Source organism: Ailuropoda melanoleuca, chromosome 1 (genome assembly GCF_002007445.2).
Source record: "Ailuropoda melanoleuca isolate Jingjing chromosome 1, ASM200744v2, whole genome shotgun sequence".
Lineage (NCBI taxonomy): Eukaryota > Metazoa > Chordata > Mammalia > Carnivora > Ursidae > Ailuropoda > Ailuropoda melanoleuca.
In genome coordinates, this window is record NC_048218.1 from 205,596,298 (window position 1) to 205,613,846 (window position 17,549).

Below are 17,549 nucleotides of genomic sequence, written 5' to 3' on the forward strand. Positions count from 1 at the left end.
CCGCGGATGGGTACCCGCGAAGCCGGAGCCCCACCCCGAGCCCCGAATCCGGGCGTCCCCGCGGGGAGTCTTTCTTACCGGAGCCGGCTCGGCCATGGCCCTTCGCGCTCCTGCCCGGCCCCCGCCGCAGAGACGCCGAGCTCTCGAGAGGTCCCGCAGCACCTCCCCCGGCGCGCGGCCTCCCGCCCCGCCCCGTAGGCCCAGCTCCCGCGCGGTGCACGCTGGGACTCAAACCCTTTCCCCCCCGCCCCCGCCTCACAGCGCCCCCTGCGGTCGGGAGGAGCCAGCGCCGCCCGCGGGAGCCGCCTAAGACTGGCCACGCCCGCCCCAGCGCCCCGCGTGGTGGGTTCTCTCGCTCTGCCGGGGTCTCCAAACGCGGAAGATCGAGACCCAGAGCCGCTGAGAAGAGCTGGAGAGAGGGAGACGGAGAGGTGGACGTGCAGAGTGAGCTGCCAAGTGGGGAGGAGACTCGCTCTTCACTGAGCCCAGGACGGAAAGGGGGTGCGGGGATTGGCTCCTCCCTGAAGCNTGGCTCCTCCCTGGACCCCAGGCGAGGGTAGGCTCATCTTTGAGGCCCGTCCTGGGTACAGAACGAGGGAGGTGAGCCGGCCAAGGGGGTCAAGGAGCAGGTCCCCGCTGTGGGCAATGGGGAGTCTGTGGTGCCGGGCACTCTGAGACAGTGCAGACAGTCTCGGAATCCTCCCGCCAGGGACCGGGAGGCTGGGAATTCATTCTCGGAGAGTCAGGCAGACACATGGCATCGCTGACCCCATGGACTTAAATTAGGAACATGACTTAACATAGATTTACAATTTATAAAATCAAGAAATTGTCTTATAACCTAAATATGAAATGGACCTTAAATTTACCCCGTCTTTTCACTCGTTAACCACCCAGCGTGGTTGAAGTGCTGAAATATATGTAATTGCCATCCCCACCTTAAAGGTGTTCTTTAAAAAAAAAAAAAGCAATTAAAAAATATATGAAATTTAACAATAAAACAAATTTAAAAAGTAAAAATTGTTTATAATTCTGGTACTCTCATGTAAATGCTCTATTTCTTCATATAAATTTCCAGTCTCTGTCCACAGAGATATGGTTCTGAGACACATCATTTCTTGTTTCACTTACCACATGAAAATTTTTCATGTTTCTCATAATCTTATAATTATACTCTTAAATGGATGTAATTCAAGGCAATGTATTAATCTGCTAGGGTTGCCATAACAAAGTACCACAGATGGGGTAGTTTAAAGAAATTGACTTTCTTACAGTTCTGGAGGCCAGAAGTCTGAGATCAAGGTGTCAGCAGAGTTGCTTTCCTCTGAGCACTCCTTGGTTTGCAGATGAGCCCCTCTTCCAGTGTCCTCCCAAGGTTGTTCCTCTGGCTGGATGTTCTGTGTCCTAATCTCTTCACACTGGCCCACCCATAACGACCTCATTTTACCTTAATTGCCTCTTTAAAAGGCCCTATGTCCAAATACAGTTCTGTTCTGATGTACTGGGCGTTAGAACTTCAACATAGGAATTTTGGGAGAAGACAATTCAGCCCACAGAAGGTAGGGTAGTATGAAATATTTAGGGGCAGTTAAAAAAAAAATGTGGCCATAAATAATGCTGCTTGAATATTTTCATATACTTGGTCTTAAAATACAGAAAGTACAAAATGCAAAGGATAGACCAATACATTAAGTCAGATTAAGATTTAAAACTTTTTACATCAAAAAACATGATGGCACAGCCAAAATTAGGTCAGACTGGGAAAAGATATTTGCAACAAGAAAAAGCATCCAGAGAATATAAATAACTTCTAAAAATCAAAAGACTACCCAGGAAGAAAATGTGCAAAATTATGAACAGTGAATTCACAGAAAGGGAGAAATGAATAGGCAATAAATACACACAAATGTTTCATCTTGTTTGTCAGGGAAATGCAGTATCGACTTATAAAGATGTGTATATCCTATCACCCAGCAAGTCTTACCTTGGTGCTATTTTTGCCCATTTACATAGGAGCCATATTTAAGAATCTCTACAGCAGCATTGTTTTGAGAGCAAAAACAGGTAAGCAGTTTAAATGTCTATCACCGAGAGGATGGGTATCTTGTGGGTTTTTTTTCCCCATACATTGAAAACTAGCAGCAAAAACTAATGAACTATATCTAAAAACAGCATACAGGAATAGCATTAACATAATGTTGAGTGAAAAGGCATGTTGCAGATTACATACAGTATGGTACCTCTTACAGAAACTTTAGAACATATAAAATAGCACTATATATTATTTAGGAGTAATACGTATGTAGGAAAGCATACAGACATGTACAGGAATACTCAATGGGATAGTAGTTATCTCTGGGAGCTAGGATGGGGAAGGGGTAGTAAGGAAAAAAGGACCGGAACCAAGGTTACACATGTGCGCCATCAGTACAGATGGTCCCTGATTTGTGATGGTAGCACTTACGATTTCTCAACTTTACAATGGCGTGAAAGCAGTATGCATTCATATAAACTATATTTTGAATTTTGGTCTTTTCCTGGGCTGGTGAATGCTGGAGGATCCGCTCTCGTGATGCTAGGCAGCTGCAGCTCCCAATCAGCCATGCTATCACAAAGGGCAAAACCCGACGTGCTTACAACCATTGGCACCCACACGGCCATTGTCTGTCACTTTCAATACATTACATGAGCTAGTCAACACTTTGTTCTAAAATAGACTTTGTGTTCGGTGGTTTGCCCAACTGTAGGTTAATGTAAGTGCTTTGAGCACATTCAAGATAGGCTGGGTTAAGCTCTGATGCTCAGTAGGTTTAGGTGTTTTAAACGGTATTTTCAACTTATGATGGGTTTACTGGGATGTAATCCCACTGTAAGTCACAGGTCTATACTACTAATAACTTATTACTCAGGCGCCTGGGTGGCTCAGTAGTTAAGCGTCTGCCTTCGGCTCAGGGCATGATCCCAGAGTCCTGGGATCAAGCCCCGCATTGGGCTCCCTGCACTGCTGCAAGCCTGCTGCTTCCTCTCCCACTCTCCCTGCTTGTGTTCCGTCTCTTGCTGGCTGTCTCTCTCTCTGTCAAATAAATAAATAAAATCTTTAAAAAACAAAACACAAAAAAACAAAACTAATGACTTATTACTCAAGCTGAGCCAAGGGCTCACAGGTGAACATTCTTTACACCTTCTGAATATCTTTAACATCGCGAGATACATTTAAATAAATTAAGTCATCACTGAGTTTTGTTATCTCATGGGAAGGGACACAGGCTTGTAAAAAACAATGTCAAAATAATAGTCAATAATACTACTAGCAGAGAAAAGTATGAAGTGCTATGGGAGCATCCGAGGAGGGATTAGCTAGCTATCTCCAGAAGAAGAGTTCATTGAAAACTCCCTTTGTCCTAGTTTTTTTACTATGAAACTAATTTTTTCACAAAATTTTACAATTTATATGTGTACACAAACACATGACTTATGTCATTCTAACTTCAGTTCACAAATATGGTAATATATAACTTCTAGCGTTTAGTTCTAAAATTGCATTGTGATTTTCTCTCTAACCTATGAGTTCCTCAGGAGTGTATTTTTAAAGTTTCCAAGCCTAGGAAGTTTTGTTTTTAGTTTAAAGTTTTCTTTCTTATTCCTCAGTTAACACTTCATGGTAGGAGAAATTTGATCACCATGAAATGGACTTTTGAAAATATGTTGAGACTTCATTGTAACCTATTACATAGTTAATTTTTCTAATTCCTCTGTATGTGTTTAAAACCAATGTTACTTCCTATACAGGGCTTTCTGTTGGGCAAAACTAGTAGATTTTTTGCTATTCACATCAGATTATTAATGCTTATTCATTTTATTGTCTGCTTGATACACACATTTATGAAAGGTATGCTAACTATCCAACTAAAATTATGGTATGTTTATTTTGGTCTTTTTGTTAACTTTTGTTTTGTTTTGTTTTAAAGATTTTATGTATTTGAGAGTGAGCAAAAACGAGAGAGCTCACAGGGGGAGTGCGAGAGGGAGAAGCTGACTCACCTCTGGGCAGAGAGCCCGATGTGGGGCTCGATCCCAGCACTTTGGGATCACGACCTGAGCCAGAGGCAGACACCTAACCGACTAAACCACCCAGGTGCCCCATAACTTTTGTTTTTCATATTACAAATCTACATTGTTAGGTGTTTACAGTTAATAGTTCTTTTTTTCCTTTTTTAACAAGTTCACCATTCTTAAATCTTCTTAGTGGATTTTTATGGATTTTGCCATGAATTCTAACTTGTTCTCATGTAGTTTCACTAGCCTTCATTCAGTAAAGCTTTTTCCATCATTTTTTTTATTCTTTACTGTTTGTAGTCATCTCTCTTGTAAACGTTGTATAGTAAGTATGAAGTTTTAAAATACCTGTCTTCTGACTGTACTTAATTCATTATTTTACTTCATTATTTTCATCACCCTGGAAATTATTTTCTTCTTTTCCTGCCTTCAGGTGGACTGAAACTTTTCTATATTCCTTTTTTCTTCAGCTGTTTTAGAAACTATATATTAACATATTAGTGATTGATCTTGATATTTTTAACAGCTTCATTGAGGTACAAGTGACATACCATAAACTCTATATATTTAAAACTTATAATTTGGTAAGTTTTGACATATGTATAAGTTCACGAAACCATCCTCAAAATCAAGATAATAAACATACCTGTAATCCCCCCAAATTCTCCAAGCCCTTCATGTTTTTCTCCGTATTCTTTTTAAAGATTTATTTATTTATTTAAGAGAGAGCGAGCACCAGCAGGGGGAAGCAGCAGACTCCCTGCTGAGCAGGGAGCCTGACGTGGGGCATTTCAATCCCAGGATCCTGAGACCATGAGATCATGACCTGAACCAAAGGCAGATGCTTAACTGACTGAGCCACCCAGGCGCCCCGATTTTTCTCCTTATTCTTGAAGCTAGTTTCACCGTCATTGCTAGGCGTCGATTAATTTTTACCATCCTCCTATGTAATGGAAGTGCACTTTTCAGTTGAGAACTTTGGAAACCTCTCAGACATTTTCAAGTATTGCTACTCAGCCACTTTTTCTTACTATTTTTTTTTTCCTTCTGGAACTGTTAGTTATATATTGGAAGCTGTCAGTTCTCTATGTATCTTCACTGCTTTCATAGTTTTATTATTCATATTTATCTCTCTACTTCATTCTGGGTAGATTCCTAAAGCTTATTCTATTCAGGATTTTAGTTCAGTCAGTAACTTTCTCATTTCCAAGGCTCTTTTTCATATCCACTTATTTGTATATTACTTCTTCATTTATTTCCTAGTATTTTTAAATGTTAGAATTCATTTATATTTTGGTGAATGAAATACACTGATTTTAAGATATCTTCCAGACTTCTGTATTATTTTAAATTTATATGGAGTGAATTCTTCTGATTTTGTTTTGTTGGCCCACTTAAACTTAGATGTCTTTATGGGTTTTGGAATTACGTCTATAGGGTCATTTTGAAGGGGGTGGGTAGGGTTTCTGTGTATATGTGAGAACATGTGCACATCCAACTATTCCCGTCTAGCTGTTTTGCACTTGTGTCTACCTGATTCCCTAGAACCCCCAAGTCCATAATCAAGTCCTATGTAGTTCAGTGCTCCTTCACCCCCACCCTGCCCTGTGTTAGGGGGTATATCACAGATCCAAGTACTAAGCCATAGAACGGCTTGATCCGGATGGAGAAAATGCAAAAGCAAGATCAAATTCCTGCCATGGCAGGGGTTCAGCCTATGAGGGAAGCAGGCAGGTTACAGCTGAATGGGAAGAGTGCTATTAGAGAAAGGTATTTGGAGGATGCACTGACATCGTGTGCATATCTCAGATGTTCCTGGTGTTGAAACTGAATGGTGGAACAAGGAGTTAGGAAGAAGAGGGAGCAGTCAGGAGGATATGATGCACTTGGGAAAGATAAGAGTCATTTGGTAAGAGTGAAGTTCATATGGTGAAGTTCATATGGTAATAAGCTTAAGCTGAAAAGGCAGGTCTGGGTCAGCTCGGACGTTTTTTCCTAATGTCATGTTAGGCTTTGCATTTATAGTAAAATCGGAAACATCTAGAAATATTTTTTGAGAATAACATTAGAGTTGTATTTTAGGAAAACCAATCTGTTAGAAGGGTGATGAATGCACTGCAGGAAAAGAACTGTTAATAAAAACACTAACATTTTTTAAAAGTTGGCTTAAGTTAGTGGTGATGGTAGAGATAAAGAAGGATGTTTGGGAAGAATTTAGGAGACCGGTTGGGTGTAGGAAAATCTGGGATCATTCTCAGATTTACAGCTTTGGAGATTGGTTAGTATAACTTTAGAGGCAGGAAATACAAGACAGTGTAAGGAAGAGGTGCAGAGTGAGGGTTGATATGGACGAGGAGTCTTATTTTGGGCATTTTGTGTTTGAGATGCCTGTGGAAGTCAGAAATACTCAGGAGGAAGTTGAACTATGGATATGTAGACTTGAAAAGTCATCAGCACCTAAGAGATAACACATGACATTATTACACAAGCTGTGGCTCAGGAGAGAGAGATGGGCAGACACATACAGCTAGCTGTTAGTTTTTTTTTTTGTTGGAGGGGGGTGTTTCTTCCCCATTCTTGGTATTTTTTTCCATTTAGGAATTTAGGAAAAAACTCCATTAGCACTCCTAATCTCTGTGCCTCCTCATTCACTTCACTCAGGTCTAGTGCACATCACCAGGTTCTCCAATATTAATTAGTTAAGGCTAAATGAGGTCAGAGGGTTGGGGCCCTAATCCAATAGGATTGGTATCCTTTTATGGAAGAAACACCGAGATCCCCCACCCCCACCCTGTACCCAGAGAAAAAGCCATGTGAGGACCCAGGAAGCTAGTGTCATCAGACACCAACCCTGCTGGCACCTTGATCTTGGAAATCTAGCCTTCAGAACTGTAAGAAAACAAATTTCTGTGGTTTAAGCCCCCCAGTCTGTAGCATTTTGTTATGGCAGCCTCAGCTAATACACCCATAATGTAAGAAACTTTTATCATAAGAAGCTTTATTAGAAACTGGAGGAGAGAAAAGGCTTAAAGGAAAAGGCCTAACCTCAATGTCACAGGATGACTAGAATGTTTTCAGAGCTTTCCTTCCTCCGGTTTCTCCACTCACTAGGTCAAATGTCCTGAAACTTTTCAAACAAGTTCACTTGAAAAGACCGTCACTCAGTACATCTGGGGAGGGTCCCCAAGGCCTTACATTTTCAACACGTATCCCTGGCAGGCACGAAGTTGTCCTGAGGTACGCTGGTGAAGAGGCCAGCCAAGGTTGACATCCAGCCCACACGTAGCCTGGCACAGGTTAGGGAAAGTGTTTTTCTTTACACGAAGGCACCACTGACTCACTGAGAGTCTTGCACCTACAGGAACGTACCAACCAGAGGTGGCATCTTTCCTGTATAAACACTGATTTGTCGGGTGCCCCTGCTTCCAGCTGAGTCAGGTAATCCGCAACCACCGTGTACTACAAAAATGGAAAATTTACACAGGCCCCAAGGATTCCCTAAGGAAGCAAACCTATACATTTTTGTAGGAGTGATGTTAAAAGATTGACAGTCCAAGAGACGGATGAAGGTTTGCTAGAACAGACTGGAAAATCACCTTATGATGATAGATTAAGCCACAGAACAAAAAATGGAGTGATGTCTTGGACTGGCAATATTTTTTCCTTTGGTATTTATCTAAGAGACCCCAATATTAAGGCAAGTATGTTTCTTGAGTTGACATACACTATTGAAATGCACAGGGGTTAGATACAAGTCATTGCTTGTCACCCACAATGGCGGACTTTTAGGTAATTTAAATTAATCCAGAGGGAAATGACAGTTCTCTGCGCCATCATTAACAAAGGAGATGGTAGATGACATTTATTTTTGGCAACAGAGAGAAATTCTCCCGAGACACAGGTGCTCTCTCACCATGTGGGAGAAAATGAAAATTCACTATGAGAAAATCGAAAATCTCAATACAAATTTAAATAAGGAGGCCTGGTAATATGAAGCAGAAAGAAACTGTTCCTTGCATGACTGGCAGGCCCTGCCCATGGGGATTCCAGAGGAGAGATGCCCCTTTTTTATGTCTGGATTATTTGGAATCTTTGTCGAGGAGCCATCCTGCCCTGCCTGCCCTGCAGCTGGCCAGTGTATCTGAAGCCAGTGTTTTGTGAATTCCTTATCCAGCTTATGCCATGGACCCAAGAGCTGTTGATGCTTCCTTTCTGCGCGGCTTGACCTAGACACTGAAGGGCTTTTCCCTGGCATGTACCGCAACATGGGTGTTCAGTGCCCCCAAGTACGTAAAGCTCCTTCCACACTCATCACAAGAAAAAGGCCTCTCCCCTCTGTGGTGGTGCAGATGGGTTTTCAAACTTCTCTTCTGGAGGAACCCCTTGCCACATTCAGAGCACCTGAAGGGCTTCTCTCCACTATGCGTATGCAAATGGACCTTCAAACTTCCCCTTATGCAGTAGCTCTTGTCACACTCAGGACACTGGAAGGGCTTCTCACCACTGTGGACTCGGATGTGTTCAGTGAGCCTGTACTGCTGAGTGAAACTTTTGCCACATTTAACACAGGAGAATGGCTTTTTGTCACTGTGCTGGAGCAGGTGGCTTTTCAAATTTCCTTTGAGACGGAAACTTTTATTGCACTCAGGACACTGGAAGGGTTTCTCTCCACTGTGGATTCTCTTATGTTCAGTGAGCTGAGACTGCTGAGTGTAGGTCTTACCACACTCACTACATGCAAAGGGCTTCTCGCCCCTGTGTATCCGCTGGTGGAATTTCATGGAGGCCTTCCAGAAGAAGCTCTTGTCACACTCAGGACACTGGAAAGGCTCCTCCCCACTGTGAAGTCTCATGTGCTCAGTGAGGTGCGAGTGTCGGCTGAAGCTCCGGCTGCACTCCGAACAGGAGAATGGCTTTTCTTTGGTGTGGACCTTGAGGTGCTCCGTGAGTCTCGACTGCCGAGGAAAGGTCTTTTTGCACTCGTCACAGGAGAATTCCTTTTGCCTGCTGTGGACTCGGCTATGGCGAGTGAGCTTAGAGGGCCGGGTAAACCTCTTGCCACACTCCCCACAGGAGAATGGCTTCTCCTCACTGTGTAAACGCTGGTGGGCCTTCATGGCGTTCTTCCAGGAGAAGCTCCTGTCACACTCCGGACACTGGAAGGGCTTCTTCCCACTGTGCTGAAACAGATGGGCTTTTAGGCTTCTCTTTAGGCGGAAACTTTTCTTACACTCCAGACACTGGAAGGGCTTCTCTCCTGTATGAACTCTGATATGTTCAGTGAGTTTCGTCTTGTGTGTGAATTTCCTACCACATTCGTCACAAGAAAATGGCTTCTCTCCACTGTGTATCCTCTGGTGGGCCTTCACGGCAGCCTTCCGGGAGAAGCTTCTGCCACATTCTGGACAATGGAAGGGCTTCTTCTCATTGTGTTGGCAAAGATGGGACTTCAGACTTCTCTGCAGGCGGAAGCTTCTGTTGCACTCTGGACATTGGAAAGGCTTCTCCCCCGTGTGCACCCTGAGGTGCTCAGTGAGCTTGCACTGCTGGATGAAACCCTTGCCACACTGCTCACAGGAAAATGATTTCTCCCTTTTATGCAAACACAAATGCTTCCTCAAAGTGGCCTTACACTGGAAGGTCTTGTCACATTCGGGGCACGGAAAGGGCTGCTGCCCCGTGTGAACAACCTGGTGGTGAGTGAGCAGGCTGCATTTGAGATAGTAGCTCTTCTCGCACTTGCCACACTGGAAACGCTGCTTCTTACACAGGATCATCTGGTTCCACCTGAGTTCAGAGTTCCCTCTCGACTTGTTTTTGTACTTGGAATATTTGCAGGGCTGGCTCTTAGAGTGGTTTCTTTTGTGCTTTAGCAAGTCACTCTTTAGCTGAAAGACCTTCCCACAGACAAAGCAGGAATAAAATCTGGGTCCTGGTGGAATTTCCAAGTGGCCTGGAGCACCTATCAGCTTATGGCATGCATTGTTCTTATCCTGATTAGATGCTCGGAGATGGAGGTTTTTATGTACAATCCCCATTTCCTGGAGATGTGGATGCTGCAAGGTGGCTCTCTGATCTGGTAAGATCTTTCTTTCCTCCCCTGGTAAGGTGGCACGTGAACCCTGCTTTAGGAGACCATTTAAATGGCCTTCCTCCTCTTTTGCCCCGAGATTTCCTTGGTCACCTGGAGAGAAAAAAAGAAGACCCACCCTTACCAGTAATGTGTCTGTGCTATGCTGGGGTCAAGAATTGTCTTCATATCGCTAACATGTTGCACAGGAAAAGGAATCTCATTGATTTTGATGACTCTGTGCATCTGCCTGCCAAGGTAAATTATACTTAAGTTTAACTTTGATATGCAAATCCTTCCATTATGTGTTAAGAAATGGCTTAGTGTGGGGAAAAAAATTGCAGGTAAATATATCTTGTGAACTTATGGATGACCCTGAGAGGGTAAACAGAAGTTGAAAGAAAATAAAGATGAGTTAGTCTGAGAATATGACCATTCTATTCTATTTCCTTAAATCTGTGAAATAAATAGCACCATATTTAAGTATGAAGGCCTTCGGTCATATTCTTGCCCTTTCTACCCACAGATTTCAGAAAAAGCTTTCTGGAAGAAATGGTAATAGAAAGTATCTTTCTTAGGAATGTCAAATGGCAATTGACTAAATTCACAAAGAACACTATGGAGATAATTCCCTTTTCTAAGGAACTCTCCATTATAAGAAAGGTATTAATATAAGCATAGTCAGTGCTGTTCCGAAAGTAAAAGCCATGATGACAGGAAACAGGGAGCTGAGTTAGCACCTATTCTCACCCACAAAAACTGGAGAGAACAATTCCAGATGCTCACTGGAGCCTCTGTATTTCAGAACTGCTTATTCTCCCACCTGTCGAACTGGGTCCTGGGTCTCTCCTTTTTTAAGTCTCTTAACACAGGTGGAAAATTCACCTGTCAGGAAGGGTGGGCGGTCCTGCCCCCAGAGAAGGACTCTGATTATGCTTTATGGTCATCTTCATAACAACACCGGTTACGTTTCCAACTGGGTGATGTCATTTGGTAAGTTAGCACTCCACAGCCGATGTCTAGGTCATACTTACCTGTCTCCTTGAATCCTGTTTCTTATCATTTACTATTTATTCCAGGCAGAGGAGCAGCTGTGATCATTGGGTCAGTGCCACTTGGCACGAAAGGAACATTAGTTTTTAGGGTTAGCCACTAAAGTTGTTCATTGTTTGGTACTCAGAAACCTTTCTAGGTCCTCCCTTTCTGTAGGATGAAGTCAAACTTCCACCTTGGCATTCCTAGCCTCAGCTATCTGGCATTAATTTATGTTTCCCCTTCTCCATCTCCCATGCCATCCCCAAGAAAAACATTTAGCTATACATTTTCTAAATACAATGGTCTTGTTCCCACCTCTGAGTCTCAGCTCATGTATGACCCCTGCTGATCTTCTCTAACCAAATCTGCCCATTCTTTGCTATTTAAATCCTAATTCCTTAGAAGTCCTCCTGAAAAACTGCTATCTCCACTCTACTTTTTCTCCTCTAAATCCCTATATAGCACTACTACCACTGCCACTTACTATTTTATTAAATTGCATACAGTCCCATTTTATAGATGACTAGTACAACAGTTCAATGTAATTGACTAACTTAACTGCCATGTCAGACAATAAACTCCCACAGGAGAATATACGTATAGATATATAAATCTCTCCATCCGCCCCCAGCCTAAGTAATAACTTGACAGTCCTATGAACATGGTAGGGACTCAATACTCATTAGATGAATAAAATAAGAGACGGTGGCAATGAAATAAAGTCCTTCGGAATTCTTTTATTCTTTTGATGGACTTAACCATACATTCCCTGGTTCAAATCCCCTCCTCTTCAGGAGAATCCTTTGACTTCCAGGGACTTAGAAGCTCTCCATTTAATAAAACATTAGCATAGTCTAAAAAAATGACATATTCCCTTAAGTATTTAAAGTGTTATAAAATATTTCCAATGTTTTTCTTATGATACAAGGAATTCAAAAAGGAATCTTTCAAAAGGAACTTGAAAAAACCCAAGTTCTAAAAATCTGTATACTAAACAATAATACATTATACCAAATTGGACAGTTTTCCATTTCTCCATACTCAAATGGACACAATGGTGTGATGGAGAAGGTGGTCGTTCCTCAGGACTTGACAAGTGGGCCCTTTACTTGCTCTTTTACAGGTACTTCTTTCCAGGGTCATAATTTTTTTTAATGAAACACACACAACTTCCCTATTTATAAAAAGTAATACATTCTTATGTTTGTTTCCCACTTTGAGTAAAAAACCCTAACATTCTCCATCAAAACAATGTTTCTTATTCACCAGGTCCAGCTGCCTATCCAGAAAGATTCAGGAAAATGAAATGAGTCATGATCCTAAATCATACTTACCAAAATACAGCAACTTTCCAGTCTTCTGCAAGTCCCACTGCTCATTAGTAGAAGTGCTAAGTGTCATGTTTTTCTCCAAGGGTCCCTGGTCTCTGATTAATAGCATTCTCCCTTGTTCTATCCAGGTGATCAAATCTGGCTTGGAAAAAACACCACCTGCAAAGAGAGTTCACATAGACTCAGTCTGGGTTTACCTGAGTACTTTACTAAACATAATTTTCACAGTTAACTTTGATTCCTGAAGATACACCATCAAAGTTAGGTTAAAGAAATTGAAGCCCTTGAAACTACATGAATGACAATAAAATATAGCCTAACCAGACTGTTTAGCTTAAATGTCCTCTGCAATATTTCACAAAATTAAAGGAAAGAGAGAAGTTAAGGATGATGATTTTTAAAAGGCCAACAGGTCTGGGCAGAAAGCATTAACAAATGACCATTATGAGAACAATAAAAAGCAAAATCACAGGGGGTGAAGGAGGGAGCCTGACCACTAAACACTTCTGACTAGACTCCCCACATCCAAGGAAACTAACTACTAAGGTACAGTGAAGGAACCAGGAAGTTGTTCAATGACAACGATTATGAAGGGGGAGAGAGTAATGTGTCTAATGACATAAGCATGAAGGGAAGAAGGGTGGTTACAAAGCAATGGAGTGATTTTAGAAGATGCAACGGATACCGTGTAGTAGTGCCACCTACTGCTCAGCCCTCAGGTCAGTGTTTCTCAAAGTGAACTGGGTACCACCAGCATTAGCAGTACCTGAAGTGCTTGTTAAAAATGGTAGGTTCCTGGGCCTGAGGCTGGACCTGCTAAATCCTAATCTCTGGGGCTGATATCTGGGCATCCTGTAAAGGAAATCATTTGTAGGGTGCCTGGGTGGCATAGTCCGTTAACCGTCTGCCTTCAGCTTAGGTCATGATCCCGGGGTCTGGGATCAAGTCCTACATCAGGCTCCCCACTGAGTGGGGAGTCTGCTTCTCCCTCTCCCTCTGCCCCTCTCCCCTGCTTGTGCTCTCTCTCTCTCAAATAAATACATAAAATCTAAAAAAAAAAAAAAAAAGAAAAGAAGAAAGAAAGAAAGAAAGAAAGAAAGAAAACCACTTGTAAATAATGCCCTTTGGGTTTTAAAATGCGGGAAAATCAGACTGGATTTTCCAAGCCCGCAGACACTAGCTATGGTAACTCCAAACTCAACACTGGATCAGCACATGGCTCTAGTTTCTCGTACCTTACTGGCCTCCACTGCTTAGCTTGAACTCCAAAAGTTGAGGTGTCCTGGTGCTCTGTCCTATCTACATGTTCTCCCTAGATGATCCCATCTAGCCCTCAGGTTTAAAACACCAGATTTGTGAATCCAGTCCTGATCTTCACTTGAAATTCTGGTCTCACATACCCAATTATATAGATTTCCATATAAATATCTAATAAGCATCTCAAACTGAAGGCTCTCTCCCCAAGCTTCGTCCTGTCAGTGAATAAAGCCATTGTCTTCAATATACTTGAGCCAAAAATCTAGGACTGATTCTTCTCTCACCCTGAGGCTCCACAACCAATCCACCAGCAATGCTGGAATGCTACCTCCAAAAGATATCCAGAGCCCGTCTACTTCTCTCTTCATTACTAACTACCTGGTTCACTGCCATAAAGCCTCACCTGCCCTGCTGAGAATCTTGGCTGGTGTCCTCCCTTCATTGCTGTGCACAACCACTCATTCTCCACATAGCAGCTCAAGTAATTAATTGTTAAAACAAATTTTGACACATTACTCCCGTGTAAATCCTCTCATCATCTTATCTTCCCTTCATCTAGAATAAAATCCTAGAGGCCCCTTCCTCATTTGGTATACTACTGTCCCCTTCTCCTAGCCTTCTACACATGTGCTCCAGTAGCCCCCCCACCCATACTGAGCATATACATTCCAATCCTGAACTTCTGCCCTAGTCCTTCCTCTGCTTAGAATTCTCTTCCCCCTGATTTCACACAATTGACTCATCTTGTCTTTTGTATCTCAGATGGAAGAGTTATAAACCCCAAAGGAGGGAGAGAATGCTACAGGCTATACTGAGATCACCTATTAAAGTGAAAACAGCAGAAATGGTTTTAATGAAACAAGGATGAATCAGAGCAAGTTGGATAAACAGCAAGGTATAATCTCCACAAATTTCTCTTCAAATCTGCCCCCTGAGTATTTCTCTAGGGATACCTAAACATCCCATCCCACCGCTCCTTCTCCCTTTAACAGAGAGTTATTTTCCCAGTTCTTATGAGGATAGAAAATTCATCCTATTTAGACAACGTAAGAAGGCATCGAAGTATCAGTCAAAAAAATAAAAGGGTGCACTTAAAAGAGAGAGAGGTGATTAGATTATTTAGTAACTCTAACTGTGGGAGAAACAAGGGAGGGTTTGGGTGAAAGAGACTAAAGAATTAATAAGACTGAGGGGTGCAGATGCCGTTAGATAAAAACGGACAAGTTAGGGGCGCCTGGGTGGCTCAGTTGGTTAAGCGACTGCCTTCAGCTCAGGTCATGATCCCAGACTCCTGGGATAGAGCCCCGAGTCGGGCTCCTTGCTCAGCAGGGAGCCTGCTTCCCCCTCTCCCTCTGCCTGCTACTCTGCCTGCATGTGTGTGCGTGCTCTGTCAAATAAACAAATAAAATCTTAAAAAAAAAAAAAGGGGGGATAAGTTAAATACTCCAAGGTCATAATAGGAAGTTAAGGGTATATTTCTGAGTGTAAATCAGGAACAGAATCATATTCAACCAGCCAATAGCTAATACAGAACAGAGAGCCTATTGGTATTAGGCAGGTTCCCCAAAAATGATTCCTTTGAAGCCCATCTTACCCAGGGAATCAAGAGTCTCATAATTGGTCTTCATCACTTGCTGATACATTTCCTTCTGCCACTTCTCCAGGATCTCCCATTCTTGCTCCGAAAAATATAAGGCCACATCATCAAATGTCATCGTTACCTGGAATCACAAACAGTACATACACACATTTTCACCTTTAAGCTACTTTCTTTCAATTCCCATGTCTTTAGGAGACAAGAAGAAACTATACTGAAGTCTCCACCTCTCTGGATGGTGCCATGAACGATATAATGGAGGGGTCACAGAGACCCACATAGTGAACAAATGACTAGCAGACCTTTGAGCACATGTACCATCTAGAGGGGGATCCTTTACTTGGCAGCAACTATTGCTATGCAAGACTTAAAAAAAAAAAAAAACCTTTTTATTTTGAAATAATTACAAATTCATAGGAAGTTGCAAAGATACTACAGTCCAAAAAGTTTCCTTCTATCCTGTTCCTGTTGCGCGAAGGGGTGAGAAGGAGGGAAGAAAATGCATTACATTAGTAAGATTATTAGATATGAAATTTCAGAAAGGTAGAAGGAAAACTTGCATTGGTAGGCAGATTACACTTAATTGAATTTAACAGTTTCCTGGATTAAGCTCGGGATATGCCTTTTAAACTCTAAAACCAGGGTTCACATTTTCCATTAACAACCCCAACTGGTTTCACATTTTCTCTCATTTGGTAGAGGCACCAGTCTCCAGGTCCTCTCATGCCCAGTCTTCCTTCCCCTAACTTTTTTCATCCGTTTATACAGATGAGGTTTGCCGAGGCTACATTCGCCAGCAGAGCACAGAACGAGAGCCCAAGAGAAACCACGACGTTCAAAGAGCCCCAACACAGGGCGGGAACAGCGGGTGACTTGAGGGGACAACCGGTAAGACCCTGGACTTCTCCACGTGGCCCCTTTCTTCCAGCTCAACTGCAGAACAACTCGAGCACCTATACCGCTCCTTCACCGGCTAGGGGCTCGGAGCTCAGTCCTGGGTCCCGGACAGTCCCCCGCCGCCTCACTCCCCGACTCGGGACCCCACTCCAGACCGCGACAGGGACGAATTTCGATACGGCCCGGATCCTCCACAGCCCCTCTTACCGGAGCCGGCTCGGCCATGGCCCTTAGCGCTCCCGCCCGGCCCCTGACCCGGGCCCAGCCCCTGCCCCAGAGACGCCGAACGCCCGGGTAACCCCGCGGCACCTCCCTCGGCGCGCGGCCTCCCCCCGCCCAGCCCCGCATGCCCAGCCCCCGCGCGGTGCACGCTGGGACTCGGGCCCGGGCCCCCGCCCCACAGCGCCCCCTGCGGCCCGGAGGTGCCGGCGCTGCCGGCGGGAGCGGCCTGAGCAGGGCTGGTCGCTAAGGGCTGTGGCGCCCTGCGTGGCGGGTCCCCTCGTTCAGCCAGAGTCTCCTAACGGGGAAGATCGAGACCCAGAGGCGCTGAAAGGAGTAGGAGAGAGGGAGACGGAGAGGTGGACGTGCAGAGCGAGCTGCAAGTGCGGGAGACTCGCTTTTCACTGAGCCCTGGATGGAAAGAGGGTGCGGGAATTGGTTCCTCTCTGAAGCGGACCCCAGGTGAGGGTAGGATCATCTGTGAGGCCATCCCTGGAACGGAGTGAGGGAGGTGAGCAGGCCAAGGGGGTCAAGGAGCAGGTCCCCGCCGTGGGCAATGGGGAGTCTGTGGTGCCGGGCACTCTGAGAGTGTGCAGACCATCTCAGAATCCTCCCGCCAGGGGCCAGGGGCGGGGAGGCTGGGAATTCATCCACCAAATTCTGCCCTTCTTCAGTGAGGTCACTTCTGGTCTACCTTGGACACAGGCCGAGCTGATATTTAACCTAGGTTTTTGTAGCTACATCTTCTCAGGTCGAGGACATTCTCTTCTAGTCCCAGTTTGGAGAGGGTGTATATTGTGAGTGGGTGTTTTGTTTTGTCCAATGCTTTTTCTGTGTAGATTTCTATTATTGTGTAGTTTTTCTCCCTTAAACAATTAATATGGTTGATTAGATGGATTGATTTCTGAACATTGAACCAGCCTTGCATTCCTGCCATAAACCTCACAGTAAAAAACTGTGGAAGGTCTGAAATGCCACCGCTCTAAGAAGCTAACAGATCCACCTGCCATAGTTTCATTCATGTTGGCAAAACACAAGGCTCATGGGTCATAGGCAGAATGAACTTTATGTTCACACGTTCGGTTGC

General features: G+C 43.7%; 2 protein-coding genes across 2 annotated transcripts in view; one reads left to right on the plus strand and one right to left on the minus strand.

Moving 5' to 3' along the window:
- Window positions 1-15,469, minus strand: part of ZNF786 (zinc finger protein 786) — a 33,462-nt gene extending 17,993 nt beyond the window's left edge. The window contains 2 exon segments of the mRNA XM_034639073.1: window positions 12,496-12,651; window positions 15,344-15,469. Of these exon segments, the coding sequence (XP_034494964.1) occupies window positions 12,496-12,540 (45 nt within the window). The 5' untranslated portion in view covers window positions 12,541-12,651; window positions 15,344-15,469.
- The window catches only part of ZNF398 (zinc finger protein 398), a 54,581-nt gene continuing 47,279 nt past the window's right edge, over window positions 10,248-17,549 (plus strand). The window contains exons 1-3 of the mRNA XM_034639074.1: window positions 10,248-10,384; window positions 14,512-14,644; window positions 16,115-16,234. Of these exons, the coding sequence (XP_034494965.1) occupies window positions 16,115-16,234 (120 nt within the window). The 5' untranslated portion in view covers window positions 10,248-10,384; window positions 14,512-14,644. The remainder of the gene's footprint in view (window positions 10,385-14,511; window positions 14,645-16,114; window positions 16,235-17,549) is intronic.